The 27,760-nt window shown below is 41.3% G+C and overlaps 2 protein-coding genes and 1 long non-coding RNA gene across 3 annotated transcripts in view; 2 read left to right on the top strand and 1 right to left on the bottom strand.

Annotated features, from left to right (window-relative positions):
• ss18l2 (ss18, like 2) lies at positions 1 to 1,617 on the top strand. Its single transcript, XM_046863966.1, has 4 exons — positions 1 to 336; positions 843 to 919; positions 1,041 to 1,110; positions 1,197 to 1,617. The coding sequence occupies exons 1-4, from the start codon at positions 268 to 270 to the stop codon at positions 1,251 to 1,253; spliced, it is 273 nt and encodes a 90-aa protein (XP_046719922.1). The 5' UTR covers positions 1 to 267; the 3' UTR covers positions 1,254 to 1,617.
• A 41-nt stretch (positions 1,618 to 1,658) lies between these two features.
• Positions 1,659 to 27,760, bottom strand: part of LOC124395463 (granule associated Rac and RHOG effector protein 1-like) — a 42,706-nt gene continuing 16,604 nt past the window's right edge. Inside the window, 14 exon segments of the mRNA XM_046863964.1 lie at positions 1,659 to 4,070; positions 4,891 to 4,966; positions 5,344 to 5,481; positions 6,264 to 6,429; positions 9,870 to 10,903; positions 12,595 to 12,720; positions 13,353 to 13,450; positions 15,702 to 15,860; positions 17,361 to 17,522; positions 18,077 to 18,172; positions 18,815 to 18,955; positions 19,077 to 19,280; positions 25,183 to 25,580; positions 25,583 to 26,543. Coding sequence (XP_046719920.1) covers positions 3,753 to 4,070; positions 4,891 to 4,966; positions 5,344 to 5,481; positions 6,264 to 6,429; positions 9,870 to 10,903; positions 12,595 to 12,720; positions 13,353 to 13,450; positions 15,702 to 15,860; positions 17,361 to 17,522; positions 18,077 to 18,172; positions 18,815 to 18,955; positions 19,077 to 19,280; positions 25,183 to 25,580; positions 25,583 to 25,697 — 3,231 coding nt within the window. The 5' untranslated portion in view covers positions 25,698 to 26,543 and the 3' untranslated portion in view covers positions 1,659 to 3,752.
• Positions 6,301 to 7,368, top strand: LOC124395466. The gene is made up of 2 exons (XR_006927632.1): positions 6,301 to 6,431; positions 7,186 to 7,368. It is a non-coding gene; the product is annotated as an uncharacterized LOC124395466 (long non-coding RNA).

Raw genomic sequence — 27,760 nt, 5'->3', positions numbered from 1 at the left:
GCTGCTATGATTTCTAGAAAGAGAAAATAGAGGGTGAAAAAACCGGCTGTTATTTGGGAGTCGATTCCATATTGGTTCTTTCGAAAACTCGTTGGAGATCGCTTCTGCGCATGTGCGTTAGTAAATCAACCGCCATAAAAACATGCACTGCATGTTGAAGGCGGGAACCACCCACAGTGTGCGCGCATGCGTTTTTTGGATAAAAACCGCCACGGAAACCGCGCATGCGCACCACAGAGCGGGTGAATCTTTTGAGCGGCTTTAGACATGTCTGTCGTTTTCGTACCCAAGAAACAACGCGGGAAAGCGCAAATCAACCAAGAAATCATCCAAAGAGTAAGTATTTATAGTTTATAAACATATACGTGTGAAAGAAAGTGTGTAAAAAGGCATCACTGCTGACGAGTTTCACATTAGCTATCGGAAACGAGGCTAGTTCAGTTTTAGGTAGTGATATGTATTTATTTTTCCACAGAATTTACCATTAAAAAGTTTAATTCAGCACTCGGAGATATAATTCTAAATAAAAGCGCACATTTCACGTTTACTTTTTAATTATACGGTTCTTTTCTGAGGAAAAAAAAAGAAACGATGCTAGCTCATCCACCATATTGGATTCTATACGTTCTCGCAGCCGCCATATTGGAAAGGTCTACTCTCAATCATAACATGTATGGAAGCCCAGAAAAGCAATTCTAACACAAATTTCCACAAGTGTGTGGTTTTTTTTTTTTTATCTTGCGGATAATGTAGATGTAAATATATTCAAGACCTTGTTTTATCATTGCAACAGTTTCATAGATTTGTATAAATAAACCCCTTGTCACGTGACTTCGTTTCAGCTGCTGAATGAAAATGAGCAGCTGGTGAGGTGTATAGCGGAGTACATGCAGAAGGGCAGAGTCACTGAATGTGTACAGTAAGTACTGAACACACACACACTCATACAGCTTATAATCCTCTTGTAAACTGCAGTCGAATTGTTCTACCTTCAAGGTTTTGCTGATTTGAATCTTCAGAAATAATGTTTTTCTCTGCAGATATCAGCAGATCCTTCACAGGAACATAGTTTACCTAGGAACTCTAGCAGATGCCAGTCCTGATGCGCCTGTAAGTCTGGCACACCATTACAGCAATCACACACAACCCCTTGTGTTGCGTAATCGTAATTCATAAAGCCACTGCTTGTGTTTCAGGCTCAGTGTGAAGACGCATCGGCTCTCACCGGAACCAAGGACGCTTCCAAAACCTGAATGTTCAGTCTGAATGAAACGTGCTGTATGTACAGTGTTTATAGGGCAAGCATAATCATTCTGATTGGTCAGATGGATTCTGACAGATGCTCTGACAGGTTTGAGTTAAGGACGTGCGTTCTGACGCGTAATCGTTTCCGGTAGCATGTTAATAAAGGGACAAAAAAAATTACGTTTCTATGGAAGGAGTCTCCAGTTTTAACGCTTTGGCCGATGATGGTCCAAGAACAACTATAAATGGATAAGAAGTAAAGTAAATTGGCGGAATAAAACACTCCAGGATGTGCCTGGGCATGGATTATTAGTTCCTCTACCTCATCTTAAAGTTGGCTGAAAATAAACTGATGATTCATAAAAACCCAAAGTATGTGGTTGTGTATGTGGATTTAAATGAAAGCGCGTGACTCGTTCTATATTATGTTTATTTTTATTTTTTTTTTGCATTGCTGGTACACTTGGAAAGATTCAGACGCCAGCTCTAAGTGAATAAGCAACGTAAGCCAAGCGAACCCTCTTCACGTCATCCGACAGTCATGTCACGTCACGCGCCATATCGTCCCCGACTTTCATCATCAGTCAAGCTGCTAGTAAACCATTTCTGACAGCTGAGTAATGGTAATGTTTACAGTCCAAGGTCTTAAAAAAAAAAAAAAAGAACTAACAAAAGAAGGGGAAAAAAAAAAGGCTGCAAGAGTTTTGTGAGAGGGAAAGAGAACACAGACCGAGCGTAACAACCCCTATGTTTTTGATTGTGCAAAGCACAGAACTATAAAAAGATATATTTTATATACAGCAAATGATTCTCTGTAAACATGTTAAAGTATGTTAGTTTCAGAAAACATGGTCATGTCATAGAAATACAGGCAACGTTGGCATCCACAAAACGGCACCAAAAAATTAAATTTCCGGGGCGGATTAAATGTGACACAGCCCATATCTGGGGGGGGGAAAAACAATAGGGGTTAAAAAGAGGAAGAAACCAAACCACCCCAATGCAATAATGGGTTTTAGTGTTTGTGGTGATAATTGGAGTTAATTTTCTGTAGGTAGTTCAGCCAAAAAAAAAAAAAAAAAAAATGTGCTTTTCACATCTGGGGGGGAATATATATGTAAGGTTTTACTTAATAAGCCTATATCACGTAAACATATACAGTAATGGTATAATATATAAGAAAATACAAAAATAAGATTAATACTGTCAATATCTTTAACAAGAAATATATCGTATTTCAAAAGAACGAACGTGACGATGGCGTTTAGTGTTAACGTGTCGCCGAGAAACACGAATCGAGCGCACGACGAACGGAACAGGATCGAGCCTCGTGTCCTCTGTAAAGGTTTCAGGGTTTTTTTTTTTCCCACCAAGCACCTTCTAACTGACCGAACAACGCCTTGGTTGGAGAAAAGAAAGAAAGGACGGGAAAAAAAAAAAATACGCAAGTGCTAGTAATATTGAAAATGGCACGTCGTCGAATGACTTTACCGCAAACGTCCGTTTTTTTTAAACTTCTATCAGATGTTGAAAAAAGTAGTGTATTTCTTGTCAAATTACACCTCTGCTATGATTATTCTATTTCTGCTGAGCCTGCTCAAAGCTTCTTCATAAAAAGAATTATTAATATTTTTCTTTTTGTTTCATGTACACGCTATGGAACAGTAGCTGGGAGCTGTAGTCTATGTGATCCAACACGAGATTTGGCAGTTACAGCTTTTTATTCATTTTTTTTTTCCATTAACCCCCCTACCGACACAATACGGTCACAGGTTGCGTCCCGTCGTAAGTCGTCACACGTACGCACATGCAAGCACACGCACACGGTTAAGTGGCCATGCACGTCACATGATCCGCTCCCTACTAATCTAAAGGCAGCCTGGAAACTCATGAATTCCCGGCGAAAGCTGTTTTCTCGTCTCGGGAATCTTTCGATTCGGCCATTCTGTGAAGCAGAAGCAACAACTTCACTAGCTGCTGAAAGCGGGAATCATGCACTAAAACCGGCGTGGATGGCAGTTTAGGAAAACCGGGGGCCTCGCGTGGATCTGACAGAAATTTTATATATATATATATATATATATATATATATATATATATATATATATATATATATATATATATATATATATATATATATATATGCGACAATGTTTCGATATAAATTGGCCTATAAAAACACACTCGTCTAAAGGACTATCAAAATTAGGAATCAGAGTGCGGTCTGGAGTAAAGTGTCAGCTACGGGCGTGTTCTTAATCACATGAGCAGGGGTGGGATGGAGTCACCTTCCACCCGACCTCACGTGTTTGTCACGACCCTTGATTTAGATGGAGAGATGGTGTAATCCGCAGCACCTAGTCTTTACACCAGCACCGACTCCAACCGTGGCATAATGCGAAACCCTTAACCGCTGATCTAAGACCAGTCTATAGCTTATTTAAAGCCCTAGACGTCATCGCTCCCCGGACTCAGAACAGCGATTAAGTGCGGGGCGGAGGCCGGGGTCAGTATTGGTGCAGGTACGAGGGCCGGTGTTCGGGTTTCAGAGGGAAGTTCTTGAAGCCTTTACTCAGAGCTTTATGCTGCGAGGTCTGCTGCTGCTGCTGCTGCTGTGTGAAAGGAAAGCCGGATGAGAGGCCGCTGGAAGGAGAGCACTCATTGGCTGTTGACCAAACCGGAGACTGCAGCATTTGCATGGACTCGCCCCATTGGCTGGAAGGTATTGTCATTTGATAAAGGGAAGAGCTGGGATTGGGCATGGTGTTTGAGTGGGTGGAGTGCTGCCACGGGGCTTTCGGAGGCCATGTTTTAGTTTTACTGTCCTGCAATTAAAGAAAAAAAAAAAAAATACTGTTAATGAACTAAGCGTGTACGCATGCGTCTTTATTCTGTTTGTACCACAGCAATTTGTCACCAGTTATAATGATTTATTAATGACTGACACATCACACTTTTTGAGAGGATTTAACATTGAGGCGCGCTCGAGACACGGTTCCTCTGTTATAATACATCAGTGTACAAGTACCTCGATGACCAGTAATAACCTGGTCCAAGTCTTACCCATTAACAGCAGTGTAAAGTTTTTGAGTAAATGTACTTTGTTACTGTATTTAAGTCGGGGGGTTTTTGGCTACTTAACACTTCTGATGCCTGGGACTGACTTTTTATACTAATTTTGCATCCAAAAAGAGCTAGAATCAATTCCAATAACTTTGCGAACCAGTTTTAGTTGAGACTGAGAGGTGCATCAGATCACATTCAGCTCTGAATATTTGGTTCTACTTTATTTCAAATGATTTAATTAGATTTTTTCATTAAATACTAAAAACTGTTCTAGTGTTCATGTGCACAATTCGATTTTGTACTTTTAGGAAATTAAACCTCAAAAATCAAAAGGTTTTGGCTTTTCACTAACGGGTAGCAGTGTTGAGGACTAGTGCATCTCTGAGCCTACGTTCAATACAAGTCAAATACCTGAATACTGTTCAAATCAGCTACTCTAAAATTTTCAGTCAAGTCATATTATAATTGGTGACTTTCAACTTATTGAATGGATTACGTTTTGCAGTAATGTATCTATTCTTTTACTCAAGCATGATTTTTAGGTTCTAATTACACATCTGCCGATTAAACAAGTCCTACCTGGTTATCATCACCAGCGTGGTGGAGAGGAGGAGAGGGCAGCGTACAAACTTCCGGCTCACCACAGCTGTGTTTCCTACACACACACACACACACACACACACAGTTAAAATTTCAATGACTGATAATATACCTTAAACGTTATTGAACTGTTCTTCAATAACAGTTCAATACAAAGAAGAAAAAAATACTATCCTTATGTATGCACCTTTAAAGCTCAGGAGAACTATGCATGTTTACTTTGAGGTTCTACACCTTTTGAGGAACAGTTCTACAATAATGGAATAATACTCAATACTACAAGCTCCAATTATCAGTTTCTTTTGAGCTGTTCCTTAAAATATGAACCTAAAATAGATCCAGGGTTTCTCAGAGTTTGGAAATTCACTCATAAGGACACAGTGTTGTTTCTGGTGATGGTGGTTTGTTTGTGTGCTGTTTTTTTTTTTTTACCTTCTTGGCTTGACTGCTGCTACCAGATCAGGACCAGAGAACATGGAGAACAGGCTGTCCCCGTTGGCTGAGGAGGTTTCATCACTGGAGCTGGCGGAGTCGCCCTGATTGGTGGACCAGGTACTGTTTACGGCCTCCCTGCTCACAGACAAAACTCTGTCACTAAGCTGCACTTTTCAGTGTATAAGACCCAAGAGCTCAGCAAGTTGTATAACTCGTGTACTAGTGCTAAGAATATTGCTGCACTTTGCTCGGTGGTTATTTCAGTGGTAGACCCAAACCTGTCACTGCATGACAATGCCCCTGTGCACAAAGCCAGCTCCATGCTGATATGCTTTACATGGGTTGGCATAAAAGATCTCCTGCTATAGAGCTCTGACCCTATTGAACACCTTTGGGATGAATGTGAACACCGACTGCAACCTCCTCACCTCACCTACATCAGTATCTGACTTTACGAACACCCTTGTAGCCGAATGAGCACAAATCTTCACAAGCACACTCCAAGATCTAGTGGAACACCTACCCAGAAGAGTGGAGCGAACTATAAGAGCAAATCGGGACTAAACGTGGAATGCGATGCTCAAAAAAAAACACATACCGTACTTAAGACCAGGTGTCCACAAACATTTGGCAATATAGTGTACTTTATTTGCTGTTAAGTTCGCACAACATTAAAATGATCGTATAAAGAGCCACAGAATTTGTCCTGTAATTCAGTGCTGTGATAAGATCCGCTCTAAAAAAAAAAAAAAAAAAAAACACTTATTTGTCCCCCTCACTGAGGATTTTATTGCAGATTATTTGTATTTAGCTGTCATATACTACAGCTGTATTATGGTATGATTCTCTGTGTGTGTGTGTGTGTGTGTGTGTGTGTGTGTGTGTGTGTGTGTTTAAAAGCTTCTGTAGAACCTCACCCCTCGCTGTAGTATTCTGGGTGGGACCAGGTCCTGTGCTGGTCGTCTGGGAGGGGCCAGTTGCTACGGGGGTTGCTAGGACGACGGACATGCTGTGCTTGCCTCTTCTGCTGCATGGCCTGATTGACCCCGGCGACGTAACGCGCAAACTCTGGATCTGAGCCAACTGTGAGCAAAAGATTTAAAAAAAAAAAAAAAAAAAACCGTGAAATGTAGTACCACAGATGGTCAGACGGGGGCATCAGTCAGTTAAAATGATAAAATGTCTTTGTGCAGACAGAGCGATTCAGCTACTCAGCTCTTTTGCTCAAGTCTTTTTTATCCAAAGCTGCCCAGCGCAGCACAAACAGACAAAGGAGCCATCAAAATCTCACTTTGTGATAATGTGCCCACTCCTAACGAGCCATTATAAACACTACACTACACACACACAACAACTTCACTCTGAACACACACAGTCCAGGGTCCCCTTGTATATCATATGTTACAATGGTAGAAATGAAACTCTCATTATTAAAGTTAAAAGGTTTAGGAGGATCAAAAGCACCAACGTCAGCTCAGACCTACACACAACTAACTGTAAAAGCAATACACAGGCTTATATGGTGATATAAAATTCCAATACTGTGGTAAAACATGGTATTGTAAAAATACATTTCGGGAAAAAAAAATTTAATATAATACAGGCAGTCTTCAACTTACGATGGAGATGCGTTCCGATGAAACCATAGTAACTTCACTACTGTATCTTCAGTCGAGACATGGCCTACCCAGGAGTCTTAAATGATGGTGATCAGTATGGGGTTATATACTGTGATTTATTAATAATTTAACAACAGAGCAATTTACACTACTGTAACGTAGGGTTGTAACAATTCCTCAAAATAACTTGATTACAAAAATGTTCGTTTCGTCCATTTAGCTACACACGGAGCACTTCGTTTCGCAGGGACCGTTATTACTGACGCACCACCCTCTAAACTCTGTACTAGAGAGCTGCACTCCCACGGGACCCGGGACACAAACGAGTGCGAAGAAGACAAAGAAGCATCACTGAGTGCTACAGATGTTACTTCATTATTAAAGAATAGAACAAACAACAATACATTACTGTTTTTTATATTGTTTCGGTTGATGTTATGAAAAGTTCATCATTCTCACAGAAAGTCAAACTAAACCACGAGGGAAAGATTCATATGGAAGTCCGTTTCTGCCACATTAAATAGAGGTGGTTTTTCTTCTTCTTCTCACAAATCTGATTTTTTTTCTCTCTCAATTCCGAGTTAGTTTTTTGTAGCCAATCGGGCAGCGTCACCCCCCTCCTTTGTAGTGGCAGAAAGTTTTACACATTGAAAATAAAAAGGTTTACAAAGCAACAGAATCGCATGGTATCTAACGAAGCCTCTGAACCCTGAAGAGAACTCTGTCTAACAATCAGCTCAGGAGGAGACGGAATAAGACAGATGAAGCAGAGGAGCCTCGTTCATACACCCAGAGCGTCACCCTTCAGGCCCACAACATGGATACCGGCGGATGCACCAGAAATTTCGGATGTTTACAAGAAAAAACGCCGGAATTGCAAGCAAAAAAGTAAAAATTAGGCAAACTTTTTTTTTTATGCCACGAAAACGGGCTTCCAAAGAATTCAGGCTGAAGAAAGAGACAAAGTTTCTAATGTTTGGGTTCATTTTAAACTAAATCAAAAAGGAAACGACATACAGTGTGTTTACCTTTTAAGAGTAATCTGAAATTAATTAAAATTTATGATTTATATATATATATATATTTGTATTTACATTTGAATGCATGTCTTTTTTTCTTTTGTATATTTTGTATATTTAGTATGGCACTTTAAAAATACTTCTTATCCTGGCAGCATCCCAAAGTATCACACCCCATATGCACGGCTACATTTTACCTGCCATGCAAAACATTTTTTTTTGTTTGTTTTTTTTGTAAAAATTCAATTTGCAAAAAAAAAAAAGGTATTTTGTAATTAATGACATTTTTGTCTCATCACCACTGTTAGATCGAAAAATAGTAAGTCGAACCATCGTAACTCGTGGACTAACCTGCATATAAAATACCTTTATCTGCTGCCAGTTTGTGTGTAAACCTATATAATATCATTCACATTAAGTTATTTTGTGGGATTATTGTCATAACGCCCTAATATGGATTACACTATCAACAGATATACCACAGATAGCAAGTCTATTCAGCTCATTTAAATGCAATTGGCATGTGTTTATCTTTACATATGTACCCAACATTGACATTAGAACATTATGAGCGGTGAAGTGAAGAACACTGATGATCTCTTCATCATGGCGCCTGTTAGTGGGTGGATTTATTTATTAGGCAGCAAGTAAACATTTTGTTCTCAAAGTTGACATGTTAGAAGCAGGAAAAATGGGCGAGCGTAAGGATTTAAAGGAGTTTGAAAAAAAACCAAATTGTGACGTCTAGACGTCTGGGTCAGAGCATCTCCAAAACTGCAGCTCTTGGGTTCCTGGTCTCCAGTGTTCAGTGTCTATCAAAAGTGCTCCAAGGATGGAACAGTGGTGAACAGGCGATAGGGTCGTGGGCGACCGAGGCTCACACGTGTGGTCCGATCCAACAGACAAGCTCCTGTAGCTCAAAATGCTAAAGAAGTTCATGCTGTTGATGCTGGATGAGTCAGGACTGTTTTGGCATCAAATGGGGGACCAACACAACATTAGGCAGGTGGACATAAGGTTATGCCTGATTGGTGTTTTTATATATTTATATTGGCACTTCTCGTTAGATGATAACTGCATTTCATTGGCCTTGTACTTGCTCTCTGCACAACCACAAAGTTAAATCTAATCTAAATGCAATTAGTTGCAAAATATTGTTTTTATGGGTTTTAAAATCCTAAAACCCTAAACCCTGTGTTTTTAATAAATATATAAATATATATATAAAGAATGACGACAGTGTAAACATGTGGCTCGGTCATGATGCTCTACAGAAGAAGTATACGTTCGAGAAGAAGGTTGAGAGATATACCTGGGCAAACCTGCAGCACGTGCTCCTTACTGTAAACAGTAAACATGACACACGACTCCTGGGTATATTGCCTGGGAAATTCCTTAAATTCCGCAATCGTAGGGATTTCGATTTTCTTGCTTACGAACCAGCATCACTAGCAGATGTGCTTGTTCATGAGTGTGTGTTATTGTAGCAAGGAACAAACAAACTACTGCACTGTGTGTTTTCTACCCACTGTTCGGTCAGATCCTGACACCAACCAAACGCACACAATGGAGCGTGTTTTCACCCCACGGTCCAGTCAGCGATAATCTGCCGAGTTTGCAGGGAATAAACGACGGAGGCTACAGAGGCACATTCAGGCGATCATGACCATCTGATAGCATGCTGATCTTTATCCATTGTGTTAGAGTGATTCAACATTTAAGTCTAATCAATCTGGCACATTTTCATCACTGCAAAGATCTGGCAGAAAGTCAAGAGGCGCTGAACAAGTCAACACACACGCACATCTTAGAAACCCTCAAAATGGAAAAACGAAGAACTGCATTCTCCACAAGGACGTTTTACACCCAAGAGATATCTACTCACCTGCAGGATCAAAGGGCATCGTGTCTCCCAGCACCCCGAACATTCCCTGCTCACTCTGCTCACGATTAGGCCAGGTGTTGTTCCGTGGTCCTGGTGGTACCTTGTGACCCAACACCTCAGACATCACACTGTCCATGTAGGTGCTGACCAACCCCAGGCTATACAGGTCCGAGCTCAGGTCAGGCAAAGTCCATTGAGTCATGTGACCAATGGGCGAGAGCCCGCCCGGAGGAGCCTGGGGCCACTTTCCGGGGGCCCTCTGCTGTGGAGGAAGAGGCTGTGGCTGCTGTGAGGGGAGTTGTGGTGAGACGGGAGAGGGTTGCTGAGATTGCTGCAGGAGGTGCTGGTAGAACTGCAGGGTCTGTGGAGAAGGTGAAGGCTGTACTGGGGCTTGTGGTTGTGGAGGAACTGTGGTTTGTTGCTGCTGTTTGGGGGTAGTTGGGAGTGTAGGAGGAGGTTGTTGTTGCTGCTGCTGATGTTGTGGCTGTTGAGGCAGATTTTGAGCCAACGAGATTGCAGCGTGCAGAACCGGAGCCTGTGAAGTGGGTGGGGCCACAGAGGCGGGTGGTTTCAGATCAGCGGCGTTGCTCGAGGCGACCGAGTTCCTCCTTTTGACCAGTGGTGAGGCCTGCTGCGACTTGCCCATGTTGAAGCCAGACAGAAAGTCGATCACGTCCTGCATTTCCTGGTCGGTAGGCAGATTCATACCCTGCTCCTCCGGAGTTGAACCGTTGGCGGCGTGCTGGTTGGAGTCACCGGGACCCGACACGGTCATTTGGTGAATCTGGGATGGTGCTTTGGGCTTATCGTCGATGCCACTCGTGCTTCGAGAGGGAGTGCTGGGGATAGAGAAGCTTCCACCACTTCCAGAGCTGGACGAAGCCTTTTTGGTGAATTTGGAGGTCAGTTTGGAAATGGTCTTGGGCAGGCCACTGGAGGACTTGCTGCTGTTGCAAGGGTGGAGGTCGACAGGGACGGTGTAGTCTGAGCTGTCCCTCTGAAGCTGGATTTGAATGGTTGGAAGAGCTTGTTCCCTGAGGACACACAACATTACAGCAGAGCTAAACAAACTGCAGCCTGATCATATAAAGAATACAATATCATTTATAGATTCTGATTTCTATAGGCATCTAAGCTTGAACATAAAGGAAAGTTTTAATTTTGCCTCCAAATTCTTTCGGTTTCTCCCATAGAAGCTGATAACTGAGGGATTTCACATGTGTACCCAGGAAAATGGGTCATGTTTAAAGGAAGTAATGAGTTCCTGAGTACTGCAGTCTGACAACTCGAAGTTCTAATGAGGATCAATATTGTTAGACAAAAGGTACATATTTCATTCTAGTTTGAGTACAAATTTTACATTTCAATCAGGGGTGCCAATAGTTCTGAGCATTGTAATGCAATCTGATTATTCTAGATAATATTGATAAATATTACCAACAGTGTGTGTGTGTGTGTTAAATATAATATTAGATTCTATTTCAAAGTCCGCTATGATTAGGGTTGCAAAATTCCCAGTAAATTTCTGAAAGATTTACATAAACTTTCAGTGAGAACTTCATCTGGGGAACTTTGGAAATATTCCAAGATGAAAACTTACCAGGAATTTAAGGAAATTTATGAGAATTAATTAGAAATTTTGGAATTAGAAATCATATACATACAAAAATAAACATTTTGTAAAATTTGCAAGATTTGATTAGATTTTACATCTAAGTTCCATGTGAACCTGCAATTTTGTAAATTCCTACTTTATTCCCATTAATTCCAATGGAAAGGGTTTAGTATTAAAAGGACTTTTGCAACCCTAACTGTGACGTTACAGGAGCTATAAGGCTGATATTCGCTCTTTTTTAACATCTCACAATAACATCTTTAAAACACCCCTAGGCATCACTAATTACATGTTCACTCAAAAGGAAACGCGATGTAGAAGTTGTTCTCGGAGACGGTTTTGGGAACTGAAGGATTCTGGGATATAAGGCAGGAACAATGACCTCAAACAGACACATAAATCAGCTTCCTTTCTGGCCTGGTTTCTAAACTTGCCTAAAAGTGCTGAGGAAGCAGATTGCTGTGTATTTTGGAAAAAAAAGCGATGGGTTGGGGTTGAGGGAAAGAAATCTTTTTAAAATGAGATGAGCGCACAGCAGACACATCAAGAATAAAAAAATATATATGTGATGTGATTTCTTTAGCTGCAGCACCTCCTTTCAAAAACTGAACCCAGAAACAGGGACATCAGCGCCTTTATGCGGGATAAATGTTCTCCAGAGAACTTCTCTATATAAATCCAAACTATCTACAAACCTTCACATATGGTTTGGATATGTTCAACAGAAAGAGCATTGCGGACTTTAGCTTCTTTGCGATGGACACTAAATTAAAATCTCTCCTCAGCGTCTGATTAAAGAGCTAAACACGGTTTCGCTCGCAGGAAATATGTTTAGACTGGAATTCATCCAATTTCTCATCTAAGATGGCCTGGTAAAGTAAAGTATACACTCGGGGGCTCCACAAACATTCTTTAAATCATGACCAGCTCTGATCTCGTACTCTGAACGCAAGATATGTTTAAAAATAAAGGCATATGCTGTAATTACATATTCTATAATATAGGGCAGTTATTGAGGATTTCGGTTTCTTTCCCCCAAATCTTATATTTTTATTATTATAAAGTAATATCACTGATATAATACAACTAATACAACAGCAACAAACTGACTTGCGCTCTTTCCAGCGGTTGAGGTCGAACACGGTGGTGTAGAGGACGTCCACCAGGCCGAGGGTTTTCTCCGGGTCCAGGCTGCGCTGCAGCAGAGACATAGTGGCTGGATCCTCCTTCAGACACCTACAGGATTTAATCCACATACAACCAGCTGACTACAAAAAAAAGATTTGTGCATAAAAGGTATATCTTTCATATCAACATTCCAATGTGGCTTTAATAAAGGACGAAACGGGCTTAGACTTGCTGCTGATTAATTTTTCATAAAATGGTAGAAAGGACGCTTTGAAAAGCACACCGACCAATTTTGTGCAAATTCCTTGCGAGCCGGTTGAGACCGGCGGTCGGAGAAAACTCAAAGATCATGTGTGTTCATGCCCAGCTGCATATTCCTGCTCAATGAACTGCTCAAGAATCAGTGAGTGGGTGTGGCTTAGAGGTCAGAGGTAATGTCACCCCATGCTCCAGGTGACCCTTTAAGGTGCATGGATTCTTCTTTGGTCCATCTCCAGAGGAAGAAAAAAAACTTTTTTTTTTATTTATGGACCTTGTGAGTGTGCAGAATTTCTGACAAAACCGACTGCGTTCTGACAGAGAAAAGTAAACGAAACGTATCCAAACTGACTCTGATTAAACAAATACGTGCACGATTATTCTCTAATCAGTGAGAAAACAGGCTCAGATGAAGCAGAAACATTTGCGCTGAGCTTTGAAGGCTGCAAAACATTTCCATAATTATGAGCAGTTGTACTCACCATGTGGAAGGAACCTGCACTACGACCCGAGATCCCTCTAAGGTAATCTGTGGAGCGTATGCCTCTTTATTCTCAATCTGAGCCGTGTCTACCACCACCTGCACACAAAACACCAACACACATGGAGAAAACAACGTTATACACAAACACACAGCATTAATCCAGTGAACCAGTGACAAAAGTATTGGGACAACTGACTTTTCCTGCCAGATGTGGTTCCTCCCCAAATTGTTACCAAAAACCCGAAGGCACACAATTGTATAGGACGTCTTTGAATGCAGTAGCATGAAATCTTCCTTTTCTCTTGACCCAGGAGACCTGAACCTGTTTCAGCATGACGCTGCCGCTGTGCACAAATCCAGCTCCATTAAGATATGCAGCCCATATGGGCTGGAGAGGAAGATCTCCTGCTAAAGAGCTTAGATCTTAACTGTTTTGGAACCCTTTGAGATCAACTAAACGCCTCAAAATTTAGTGGAACATCTTCCCAAAATAGTGGAGGTTATGATAGAAGTAAATGGGTTAAGTGAACATGTCAAAACTGTGTCCGCACAGGTTGTTGCTGGGACCCTCTTCCATAATGACATCACAGAGCTGCTAGATGTTAGACACATGGTGCTCCTCCACCTTCTGCTTGAGGATCCCCCACAGGAGCTCAATAGGGTTCAGATCTGTAGACATACTTGGCCACTTTGGGGTCATTATCATGTTGGAAAACTTCAGTTTCTGAATTGAGGAAGAAAGTTTCTGCTTCAGAATGTCACAGCACATGGCGGTTTCCCTCGCTAACCAGAAACTGGCTAGCAGCTAACGCTAGCGATATGAATTGTTTAGTGTTTTATGTCCAGCTTCAAGAATTTCTCAAAAAGAAGAAAATTCGGACAATTCCACATGTCGAGGGAGTGAATGAACAAAGGATTGATGAAACGAAGGCATTTGGTTAAAGTACGCTGAAATACGTAGAACAGTTACGTAGAAAATTCAACACACACACACACACACACACACACACACACACACACACACACACACACACACGTATTACTGATTAACATTTTCCATTAATTTAAATGTATTTAATAAATTTTTATTTGGGGCAATTTAATAAATATAATTAAAAGTGTACTGCAATTATTTGATTTATTCTGTTTTATTTGTATCAAATATTATTTTATATATTATTTAACCAAACAAGCATTTTATGTAAAATTGTTTTAAAAATGTAAACCGTTGATGTTCACAAATGTTAATAAAAATAAATTGAGTCAATAAAAAAAAAAAAAAACAACAAGCGATTTTATGTTTTGCATCCCCTCACCAAAAATGAATAGAACCAATCGATCGATTGATCCATCCATCCATCCATCCATCCATCCCAGCATAAATAATCAAACGAATAAATTAATAACAAGGATAAACAATTATAAGGAACAAACTAAATAAGGGGAAAATATTTTGTTGTAAATTTCTCCTTTCCAGATATGAATTAATGTCGTACTTATCAAACACTGCCCCATGTTTCCACATGAACAGTCATACAAACCTCCTCATGAACGTGACCTCCATAACTCCCACACAAGACCACAATAAGCAACTGAGCGCTCGAAGCCCTAAAAGCATTTCAATAAATAAAAAAAAACAATTCAATACTTGGAAAAATCCAAAGCTGCCAAGTCTTTAATCACACTAAAAACACATCATATCCGATCAACAATACTCCATTTTTTACTTTGATGTTTGGTCTACACTGTTACCCCAACAAAAAGCGCTCGTTTTTCACTTTGAGGACATCAGAGAAAGCCCAGTGCTGCTAGAATGACGACTCAAAGACCAAAGAAACTCTGGTCAAAACTCATTTATTTTTTACTACACAGCGTATATAAGAGTAATCAGGTCCAGGTTTCACCGATGCCTATCGGAATACGTCCCATTCTCTGGAGAACGTCCATGAACACAGACACATGTACAGAGTTCTTTGAAAGAGACAGTGGTTTTCCCCTCACACAGAGCAACATAAGGGAGCAGGGCTTTATTTCCTGCTGGACAGGAAGTGCTCTATTGTTATTTATAGAGCAGGTGTATCCTCACAACCAAAATGACCCTGAAGACCACTAACACACACACATACACAAATCTGTTTAGAGATTAATGTATTTAGTGCCAATGTATTATTCATTTTACGTAAGTCCTATTGCCTAAGCCATAGATGATGAAGGAAAATATGAGGTGTGGTTGTAAGTATCTAGAAATCTCTATATAATCGTTTTATATTTGCACAGCTGCAGGTTTGGATTTCATTAGTACAAATAAAAAAAACAAAACAAATGTCTTTAATGCTAAAGGTCTCACCAGTCCTGCTTGTCCAAACAGCAACTGCACGGCCGTTTTGCACGCTCCTCTCCAGGTGGATGGACACACCAGGTTCAGCACCTCGGTCACAGGCGAGTCGTCGTGTGCAGACACACCGTTCTGCCCAGATGCCTCCTTAATGAGCTGTAACATGGTGCGCTGAAAAGCAAAAAAAAATAAAAAACACAGGTAAGATATCCGACGTAAGAAAACCGACAATACACGCCTTCTATTATGACGATTCAACTGCAAAAGGTTTATGATGTGGGATATTTACTAAAAAATATTTATCCCAAAAACTGCTTATTTAGCTACAGCAGATATAACGCAAGGAAGGAAATCCTCAGCTTTAGCACCACATGGCCTCCAAAGGCACTTGGTCCAATTATCTATCTTTCACTGTTTCTGTAGGCCAAGCTGATCTTTCAAACGATCCTGTAATGCAGATTTATTACTACTTACACGTGCATGCTTATAAACCCTAAATACGGCGGATTTCCTTTTAACGACGCATGAAAGCCTCCTTAAACACGCAACGTTTAAAGGGAGAGGAAAGCAACAAACCGACAAATGAAGCATGAAAGAAAACAGTGGACGATGAATCTCCCAGTAATGCAGCTCAGCCACTGCAGAGCATCACAGTAAAACAATACAATAACTTATCTTTTTTTTTTTTACAAACTTTTCAATAAATTTCCCTGGTTAATTGAAATGATTGAGCAAGTTTATGGGCGGTCTTTATCATGCCACCTTTTAGTGGGTGGATTTATTTATTAGGCAGCGAACATTTTGTCCTCAAAGTTGACGTGTCAGAAGCAGGAAAAATGGCCGAGCGTAAGGATTTGAGCGAGTCTGACAAGTTGTGACGTCTAGACGTCTGGAGACGTCAGAGAATCTCCAAAACTGCAGCTCTTGTGAGATGTTCCTGGTCTGCAGTGGTCAGTATCTATCAAAAGTGCTCCAAGGAAAAAAACAATGATGAACCAGCGACAGGGTCGTGAGCAGCCGAGGTTCACTGATGCACGTGGGGAGCGAAGGCTGGTCCGTGTAGTCCAAGTTAATGCTGTTGATGCTCGTTTTGGCAGCAAAAAGGGACCAACACAATATTAGGCAGATGGTCATGATGTTATGCCTGATCGGTGGTCATAATGTTATGCCTGGTTGATGTATAAACTAAGCAGTCACTTGTCACAATTTAAAATGTTAAATCAACTGAGGTTTGAGAAAAAAAAATTAAATGTGTGGCGTCTCTTTGAAATCAGTTTGACAGAAGTATGTAATTACTTGCACATGCTAAACTGCATGATTATAATTTAGATAATAGCAAAATTCTGACATCAAATGTGTTTTGGCTGGAAAAAAAAGGAGAAGAAATAAAACTGTTGAGCCACAACCTTCAATGGAATCTGCATGGAAAGAATACTGAAGTGGAACATAAACCCATGCTTCTTCAAAAAAATGCAAGATGCAAAAAAAGAAAAATGTGTGCTCCAGGGGACGTCAGCATGCAGGAAAACACTTGTAGGAATTCGTAATAACGAAGCCGAGACAGGACAGGAATGCAGCTCGGCCGCTCTGGGTTTCAGACGTCTCGCTCCCTGAAAAAACGGTATCAAGACTTGAGGTATAAGACTATAGGCAGATGTAAAATGTGTGTACCGTTTTGAGTTTGAGGTTGTCGGCGGCCGACTCATTGAAGGAGACTCCTTTAAGAAAATGCGAGCCAATCTGCAGGGGGATCGTGGGTAACTCACACTGGAGTGGCTGAGATGTGGTCTGCATACGGCCCGCCTGCTGAGCCTCAGCCTCACTACAACAACCCTACACACACACACACATTTATGTTAATAAGTAGGCTTATTCTAAACAATTACAGTATTAAAACATTAATAAACATACATCAGAATTAAAATCATCACAGGAAACATCTACACAATAGTTATGACACACACTAGAGGTCGACCATTCAATAGATTTTGCCAAATAATCACCAACGATTGCTTAAAATATCGGCAAAAATTCATATCGATAGTTTTTCCGGCTTCCGGTCGCCCTTCGTTTACGAGAGCGGCCTCTAGAGGGGAATCACTAACGCCACATGTGGTTTGTTTGTAAACAATATACTGTGCTGCATAGAGATCTCAAGATTTATTATTTATAATTTAATATTTATCTTATTTATGAATTAATATATTTATTTCCGTCATGAGTCATGATTTAAAGTTTTCGTAATAAAGTCCACTAATAATTTACAGAGAGTGTTATGATGATTTTTTTTTTTTATTAATTGGCAAATATAACCCAACCCAGCCATCGGTAAAGTCAGTCGACCTCTTTCACGCACTGTGACATCTTGGCGATTCGGTTGTTCGTACCTGTAACGCTGCCTCGATAGATTTGGGTTTCAGGTGAAAGCCTCCTTTGAGAGCGTACTCACAGTGACCCAGAGAGTCCAGCGCAGATCTGTATGCCTGCACAATTCAACACAATTTAAAGCATCTGTGCTCATTTGTTGTAAAACTTGGTGAAATATAAAGCAAAAAAACTCTAATTATATTTATTTGTTCGTGAACTGAGCCACCGTGATATCCCATATTTATACATATATATCTCAGATACATCAATTTTAGGCCTGAACTTCATCAGAAGCTGAAGGGACAGGAATCAAAACATCTTGTGCTTGAGTATTTGATTAGAAACAACAAGAGTAGCAAAGTGGTGGTAAATTTCCGGAAACTTTAAAGAAACTTTCTATCGGAATTTATGGGAATCAATTAGAAATGTAAATAAACAGTATAATATACAAACATTATGTTATAGAGGAATACACAGTGCATGTAAGGGGCGTGGCCTCAGTGGCTCTGCAGTAAGTGTGCTGTGTGCACGTGATTGATGAATGTGCAGAAGTTCAACTGAAATTCCATTCAATCTGATTGTTTTAATTAAAATGATCCCGCATGATGTTTCCAACTTCATTTAAGTTCCCTGTTATTGACTAACCTGCAATTCTTCCCATTAATTCCCATGGAAAGTTTCCAGTCTTGATAATTCCTGGAATTTTTTACAACCCTAAAAACAACTGAACAGAAGCACAGTGAAGCTGGAGGTCTGACCTGCAGAGCACTGTTTATCTTCAGGTTGAGCTCTTTGAGCTGCTGGTCGGGGAGAGAGGGGCTGTGGGAGCAGAAGAGCTGCTGCACCTGAAAACCAGCCAGACAGCCATCACGGCCTCGCTCTCGTAGACGCGCCGTCGCCTGAAAATCATACGCAAAACACCATCGTTATCGCAATACTTTTGTCGTCCATATAGTGTACTTAATATTACATAAGTTTCCAGCAGCGTTCCAGTGTGTACATTTCCTTTGCACTGCATACCTCTGCTGCTCCTTTCCATGAGCGTGCCGCCTCGTCCAGCTCCCCGAGCGCTCCGGGCTGACTGCGAGCCCCAGAGCAGCGCTCCTGCATTTGCGCCAGCGCCTCCGCAAGGCACGACTGCGCCACCGGCTGCACTTTCTGCAGGGCCTGAGACAGAAACTGGAAATGCACTTGCATCACAGTCAGAAAACAGCGGCCCAGTACCTGTGCGGAGAAAAAAAAATAAAAAATCTCCACGTGAACAAGACAAAAAATGAAATAGTTTTAGCTCCGTGTTTAAAACTACAAGGGTGTAAGATGAAATCCAAGGAGGACCATTAGAGTCGCAGTATTTATAAATCAGAATCACAACAAAATAAAACATCTTGACATGATGACTTGTATTGAGTACAGTGTTTGATTACTATCTAATGATCCTCTAGAGGAATGATCCTCTAGAGGAACAGATAAATTGCAAACAAAACCATGTAGGTCTATAATCATCCTTCAAGAAGTCCTATTCCAATTCTTAACACACACTCCAGCTATTGAACAAGTGTGTAGAGCATTAATTTCATACAGCTTTATTATATAAATGCGAGTAAGCATGAAGGTAAAATGCCATGCCGCCACATCCAAAGACACTTATACAACCGTGTTTATTTTAAGTGGCTGAAACAATTCTCATTGGATTTGGATCCGAAGGTCGGGAGTTCAAATCCCAGCCATATTAAACTGTCAAATGTCTGCAAAATGCTATAAATGTAAGTGTTGATACAGTATCAGTGCTACATCACATACAAACTTGTATAGATTGCATGACTCTTGCAACAGTGCACATCCAGTTCACATATAATGAGAACACCGCAAATATAATACACAAGGAGACACGAAGTGCACTGAATAGGACTCGTATCAGTCCAAGAAGCCGCTAATAACTGTTATATAAGATGTTGTTTTTGTGCTACAGGTAATCGTACTCTTGACGCAATTCATTTCACCTCCATTAGGAAAGATTCTGGCTCATTTTCACACACGCTTGAGCTTGTGCCCCATTTTCTGTTATGTTAAATCAGACGAGATCCAGCACTGCTTCTTTGATTCAATCTGCCGCAATAGACATACGATAGGCCTGGTGGGAAAATCAGACGTACACTACCACCACCACATGAAAAAAGGTCTTTGATAAGCAGGAGGAGGAAATCTGTTGAGGAATTACCCTCACCCTTCTTATTTAGACTCGTATCTTGTGATGTGGGGATTTTATTACACTTAGGATGAGGGATGAATGACTGTTTATTCTGCTTATTAACACCTTGACTCAGCAGACACACCAGCATGAACAAGCCCCGAGATAAACTGAATTATTCACTAACTGTCCTCACTTCAGGGTCACGGTCGATCTAAAAACCCATCATGGAAGCACGTTGGAGTGTGTGCTAGATGCATGAAAAGTCTATTTTTAGATTGGCAGAGAAAACAGATGTACCTGGGGGGAAAAAGGTAAATCGAGCAGTCAATGAACTTGAAGCAATCACCATGATCTAATCCGTCTCATGGAAAGGTTTAAGATGCGTGACTGAATATTAAATATCGCAGACGTATGCATATGAACAGTGCACCTACATCACCACCTGACTTTACGAACACCCCTGTGGCTAAAATGGATCTCACACAGATCTTCACAAACACACCAAAAAATCTAGTAGAACATCTTCCCAGAAGAGTGGAGGTTACTATAACAGTAAATAGGGGTCAAATGCTTTCAAAAAACAAATACCACAAGCTTGTATAGTGTATTTGGAATAAAAGAAAATGGTGTGTGTGTGTGTTCCGGTAAAGGTGCTGTGTTTGTAATTAGAGGTCGACTGATTAATCGGTTTTGCCAATTAATCAACACCGGTGGTTAATTGCTGGAATGATCGGCAAAAATCCATACCGATGGTTTTTTTTTTGGCTTCCGGTCTGCTGTCATTATGAGAGCGGCCTCTACAGGCGAATCACTGCCACTACGTGCTGATTGTTTTTACACGCGGGACTGCGCACTGCACAGAGAGCGCTATTCATAATTTAATAAACGGGAAGGAATGCTGATTAACAACCAGACTGTAGCTTCAGGAATCTTTTAACTTCCTAATGCAGACTATAAACCACAAGAAAGCAGTTGCTCTTATCAGGTTGGACAAATCATCCATGGAACGAGTAGAAGCTTCTGTGTGCTGCCCAGTCTATTGCTTTGGGTGCCTGAAAACCCAATGCACCAAACTAACAAATGAGAGCGAATGCAACTGAATAATAAACGGAGGTGCTTTCTTTTACTTCGACTCTTTCCTGTGGTGAAAAAATGTCATTCTAGGGCTTAATCCCCTTTAAGAAAAACACTGAGACGTCACTTGACAAACCTCTCACCTAGATTTTAAACGTCACAGAGAAGCTCCACAGATTTGGAGAGCACTAACTGCTCTTTGCATTCTAATCCTAACCAGGACCAGACTGCCGTGTTCAGATTTAGAGACCAGTCTTATTTTCTCTTATTTAATAAAGAAAAATTCCTTATTATCAGATTACTCGATGAATTGTTGGAATAATCTGTAGAATACTCGATTACTAAAATAATCAATAGCAACAGTTCTACTGAGAAGCTCCTGCTTCTGCACTACACTCTGAATGTTAACAGCGCTCTGGTCTTCAATGTAGATGCTCAGGCACGAGATCTTCTGCCTTAATAGGGAATCTCTCATTCCCTTCCATTCATCTTCACATAAAGGCCGAGGGCAAAGCTTAAAACACTTCTGAGACACGCAGTATATTAGATAAGCCTCGATTTGGCCTGCTGCTGTACGTGTCGTAGATGGTGTGACCTATCACCTTGCTTCCAAACATCTCAGGTTTCCTCTATAATTGACTCTAGTGTTCCACTGCCATCCAACACATATACACACACACACACACACACACACACACACACACACACACTATATATATATATATATATATATATATATATATATATATATATATATATATATATATATATATATAATATAAATGGGAGACAAACACACACTGACATTTTACTTTTTACCATGCAGTGGAGAAGAGAAGGGGCAAGACGACACGACGCCGCATCCCCTCTTCAGCGAGGGCGGCCGTGGGGTGATTTTTCACAGGTGCATGCTGAAAATACCTGCAAGCTGAGTTGTAAAAAGCACAAATATGCCCCCCCTCCCTTGTAGCAGCAGGCAGGAAAAACAAGGCTGCACTAGATTCAGTCACACACGAGCACGAGCTGACCCTGACCCCTAGCACGGAGCTCAAATAATGAAACTAGACTGGCTTAGATCTCATTCAGAGTCCCGGAAAACAAAACGAGCCTCAGAGTCAATAATGAATTCTCAGGGACTAAACTGCCTGAGACAAACAAACCAGTCTAAACCAAAAGCTACCCATGCTGTGCACTAAAAACTGGAAAACAAATGACATTTGTTGACTAAATAGACAAAAAAAAATAAATAGCAGAGGCCACGCTTCTTTCACTGAAACTGATGAAAGGAGGCCACACCTCCTTCACTGTAAATGACAAGAAGAATCCGCTCCTTCACTGACACTGGCAATCAGAGGCCAATTCTCTTAAACGGACCTTCAGGGAGTCCAAGACTGCTTTACTAAAACTGGTACCAGACTGGTACAAAGGCCACACCGACAGGCAGATGCCACACCTCCTTCATTAAACATAGACCATGCCCCTTCCAATAAAAAGACATACCAAGGCCACAACCACTCCTAACAATTACAGGCAGAGGCCACACCCCTTCAATAGAAACAAACATACAGACCACACCCCCAACAAATAACACACACCGAGGCCACACGTCTTATCTAAACACAAACAGAGGCCACACCCCCTTCAATAAAACAGTCAGGCAAAGGCCACTGCTCATTCACTTGAACATACACAGACCACGCCACTTTCAGTACATACTGAGGCCACAACCTCTTCTCTAAAAATGACAGGCAGAGGCCACGGCCCCCATTCACTAACAAGCACAAGCCAAACCTTAAAAAAATAAAGTATTGAGTTGGTGTAAAGATGAATGAACATGCACTATGGTAATGAGAGTCTCCTCATGCTGTAGCTTTAGAGCCTTCTACACTTTTCTCAATCCCACTGCCTCATGCGATGCACATTAAGATTAAAAATCTTACACCAATCTGCCAAAAAGGTCACAGCTGTCTGAGCTGTTTTCCACAATGTCAATTAACATGGGAATTTTCTGAAGGACGAAAAACCCCAGTGAGAAGACAACACCTTATACCCAGGAAAGCTGGCTGTTATGTACTTTATATGAGCTCTTCTCTTCCCTGCAGATAATAGCAGTGTTTAATTTAGACAAAAGTAGTATCGGGTATCCCAGGGGAGCAGGAAGGGAAAACCCCGGCATCGGATTCTGCCAAGAGCACGACGGCTTTAGTGCAATGCACCACCTCGATTCCCACAGAGCGCAGGCTTACCTCGAACAAAAACGAGACACTCGGAAAATGCCACACCGCATACAGTCCTGTCCTCTGGGTATATACATATACATGTGTGTGTGTGTGTTGTTCTGACTGTCCAGAATTCTGTTTCCTGTGGTTAGCTCCCAAGCTCAGCAGACAGCAGGCTAATAAACCGTGACATGCTCATGCATATTTTGAAGCTGAGTCGCACACAGCAGACAGTACTCAGATTGAAAGGAAAAAAAAAAAAAAAGTTTTCCATGCGCTCTGGACTTCCAGGCAAAAACAGGACAATCAAAGCCACTTGCGTCACATTCCGGCGTTCTTTGAACACGGAATCAAAGCGAGGACAAAATTGGTTTTAAATGAAGAAGTCACCGTTTTATTTAAAGTGAACTTTCAGCGCAACGTGTCCCCTCAATGTGACTATGCAACATATCTGAGACACCAGTTGTAAAAACTCACCCGTGATTACACGCGTTTCTAGTTTGAAATCTACATTTAAACCCCAGAAGGAAACCAGGGCGTGCTGGTGCAGCCCTGATTGAGGTCTTGCGGCCTCTCAGGCGGCTCTCCAACCTCACCACAAGATGACCTGCTTTAGGGATTGTGGTGTGCGGACTTCCTGCTCTGGGCACAACCACATCCACCAGGGCATGGTATTCCTCCACTCATAAAAGACCGTTTTTAAACTAATTCTATCTGAAGCTTCGGTGTGTGCGGTTCTGGGAATATATAAGACCAGCAAGACGAAGGAGAGATCGTCAGGAAGAAATGAAATATTTTGGATGGATACTTTATAAGGCAAATCAATTGGATTACTATTCAATGTGCTGCGTGAAAATTTGTGACTTCACAGAAAAGCCTTTAAGATAGTAATATTTGTGTCTAACCAAAATAATCCAAATGTCTCAGCAAACAATTTCTGCTCTGAGAAAACATTTCTACAGTTAATATGTAACAGTGATATAAATGGTCTACGTTAAATGTAATTACAGCTGTCCCAGCTTTAGTGTCTCATTTACAATGGATGTGTGTGTATAATGTTTAGGGCTGAAAGGATTCCTCGATTAACTCAAATACAAAAATGCATCCAGGCAAATTATTTCTTACTTGCTTCGGTTAGTTCATTTGACTAAACACAGAGGATTGTGTTTCTCCACTGACCATTATTACCAACCGCCAGTTGTTAATTTTAGTCCATTTTTATTTTATTGCTACTTGAAGTTGCACATAAATGGAAAAAATTTCAAAAGTGTTAAGCAGAACTTAATCCCCTGTTCTCTCCCGTCAGCAAATAATAATAAAAAAAAAAGATATGCTTTTGAGAAGTGACCAAATCAACACGTGAAAAGATGATTCATCGTTTCTACCAGCAATGCATCCAGAAATAATATTTTCTCGTTTGCACGTTATGTGATTTTGAAATGTTTGATTCTTGCTTAATTTTATATTATTTTACCAATCTGTAAAAACCGCAATACTTTAAGGGAAAATAAACCCCATACAACTCAACTAGATTCAAATGAACTACATTTGAGTAATGTGGAATGGAATGCTGAATGTACATGCAGCTCGACTTTAATTTTAATATCCATGTGACAAATGACGTCTATTTTCTGCATCTTACCTCAACGTCCTGTAGGCTGAAGTCGTTCTGGTCTTTGAAGTTCGCAGCACCGGCGCTGAGCTCCATCAGCATCTTGGCGATCTCGGGTTTTATGGCTGCCGTGAGGCGGCCGGCCGCCTCCATGACGTGCTCCTGCACGTCCTTGAGCTGCATGGCAGCTTTGGAGTAGCGCGAGTTACGAAACACGCTGCCGAAGAGGTCCGTAAGGAAGGCGCTGGCACGGCAGAAGACGTTCAGAGCGTCCAGGTACTTGGAGATCCCTTGCTGGATGTCAGCAACTGCGGTTGTGGCGTTGCCCGTGCCTGAAACATCGTGGCAAGTGGAAAGGGTGGGGCCTACAGGCGCCAGCGGGGTTGGGGTGGAGCAGGAGGTCCCGAGCGGGGCGCTGAGAGCTCGGCTAGCTCGGGCAGCGGGTATTGCTGGTGCTGCTGTTGCTGTGCTTTCTGCTTGGACCCGCCAAGCAAGAAGCGTCGCTTATAGTCCATTTTACTTTCTTGTGCGCTGCAACAATACATAAGTAACGGACACGGCCAGGAACTGCCCCTTGTCTCACAACAAGTTCGACAAAGGTTCTCTCTCTCGGGTTTGGCTTTCTAATGATTTAGAAATCAATTATGATTTCTGCCTGGATGTGCAACCAAAGAAACCTTTTCCTTAAGTAAATCGATAACTCGAACGCTCCACGAACCAGAGGGTCATGTCAGTATTCTTTAACGTGGCAGAAAAGAGAGTAAGAGATAGAAATGTGAGTTTCTCGCAACGTGGAGGGGGAAAAAACAATCCGCAAAAATATATATATATAAATACGTGATCAAAGTGTTGCTTCTTTATGATTTTTTTTGCAACTGATCTAAAGAAAAGAAAAAAACTTCACACCACAAGTAACCGTAAATCCTCAAAAAAAATCCCCAAAGTGCATAATATATCCTTCAAACGGAAGTGAAAAAAAGTTATAGCTTACTATTGAATTTGTGTATTATTGTGTATTTATATAGACCTCTAATAAAAAAACTTTTAAAAAGGTGTTTACACAAAGAAAAACAAAACAAAAATCCCACAGTATGATAATGAGAATAGGAACAGTTCACTGGTCAACAGTAAGGAACGTGAAAAAGCAAAAGTCCAGCTACAGACCGATGGCTGAACACAGGCAGGGTGACAGATCCAGTCTGTCAGAAAGATAACACATGGATGCTGCTGCTGCTGCTGCTTTGAAACCTATCCAGATCCCGTCTAGAATTCCTCTCCAATGCTCCGGAGGTAGTTAGTCTTCAAAGGAAGTGTGTGCACTAGCAGATTTCGGATTCTCCGTGAAAAGCGACACAAAGCACAGCGTGTCTGTAAGGCCTCACGGTCACTTCCTAAAAGGAAGAGAAAGAGAAAAAAAAAAAAAGAGGTCAGAATGTGTGTAACATTTACAGCATTTTATATACATATATATATATAATTTCCAGTAGTGTTTTTATATACAGTTCAGTTTGGAGTATTCACGTCGCCTAACTTTTCCACATTTTATGTTACAGCCTTATTCCATAATGGATTAAATCCATTATTTTCCTTAAGATTGTACAAACACCACCCCATAATGGCAACATGAAAGAAGTTTGTTTAAAAATCACATGTACATAAGTATTAACAGCCTTTGTTTGAGCAAAAAGGTGCTTCAAATACTTTGTTGAAGCTTCATTGACACAAATTACTCCTTCACGTCTTTGATGCTACAAGCTCAGCACACCTATCTGTAGGCAGTTTCTCCTCTCTCTTTGCAGAACCTCTTAAACTCAGTCAGGTTGAATGGGGAGCATCGGTGCACAGCCATTTTCAGATCTCCCCAGAGCTCCAGGGCTGGGCCACTAAAGAACGTTCACGTTGTTGTTCCGTAGTCACTCCTTTGTCATCTTGGCTGTGTGCTAAGGGTCATTGTTCTGTTGGAAGGTGAACATTCCACCCAGTCTGAGGTCCAGAGCGCTCTGGAGCAGGTTTTCATCAAGGACGTCTCTTTTCATTGATGCATTCATCTTTCCCTTGATCCTGACCAGTCTCCCAGTTCCTGCTGCTGAAAAACATCCCCACAGCATGATGCTACCTCCACTTCACTGTAGGGATGGTATTGGCTAGGTGATGAGCGGTGCCTGGTTTCCTCCAGACATGACCATTGGCATTCAGGCCAAAGAGTTCAATCTTTAATTCATCAGACTAGAGAATTTTCTGTCTTATGGTCTGAAAGTCCTTCAGGTGAATTTTGGTAAACTCCAGGTGGGCTGCAATGTGCCTTTTACTAAGGACCACTCTACTGTCTGGCCGCTCTACCATACAGGCCTGATTGGTGGCGTGCTGCAGAGATGGGTGTTCTTCTGGAAGGTTCTCCTCTCTCCACAAAGAAATACTTGAGCTGTGACCATCAGGTTCTTGGTCACCTCCCTGACTAAGCCCCTTCTCCCCCCGATCGCTCAGTTTGGCCAGGTGGCTCCACTCTGGGAAGAGTCCTGGTGGTTTCAAACTTCTTCCATTTACCGATGATAGAGGCCACTGTGCTCCTGGGACCTTCAATGCTGTAAAAACTTTCTGTTCCCTTCCC

This window comes from Silurus meridionalis, chromosome 13 (genome assembly GCF_014805685.1).
Source record: "Silurus meridionalis isolate SWU-2019-XX chromosome 13, ASM1480568v1, whole genome shotgun sequence".
Classification (NCBI taxonomy): Eukaryota; Metazoa; Chordata; class Actinopteri; order Siluriformes; family Siluridae; genus Silurus; species Silurus meridionalis.
Note: the sequence above shows the minus strand (reverse complement) of the source record. Positions and strands in the feature narration are given on the sequence as shown.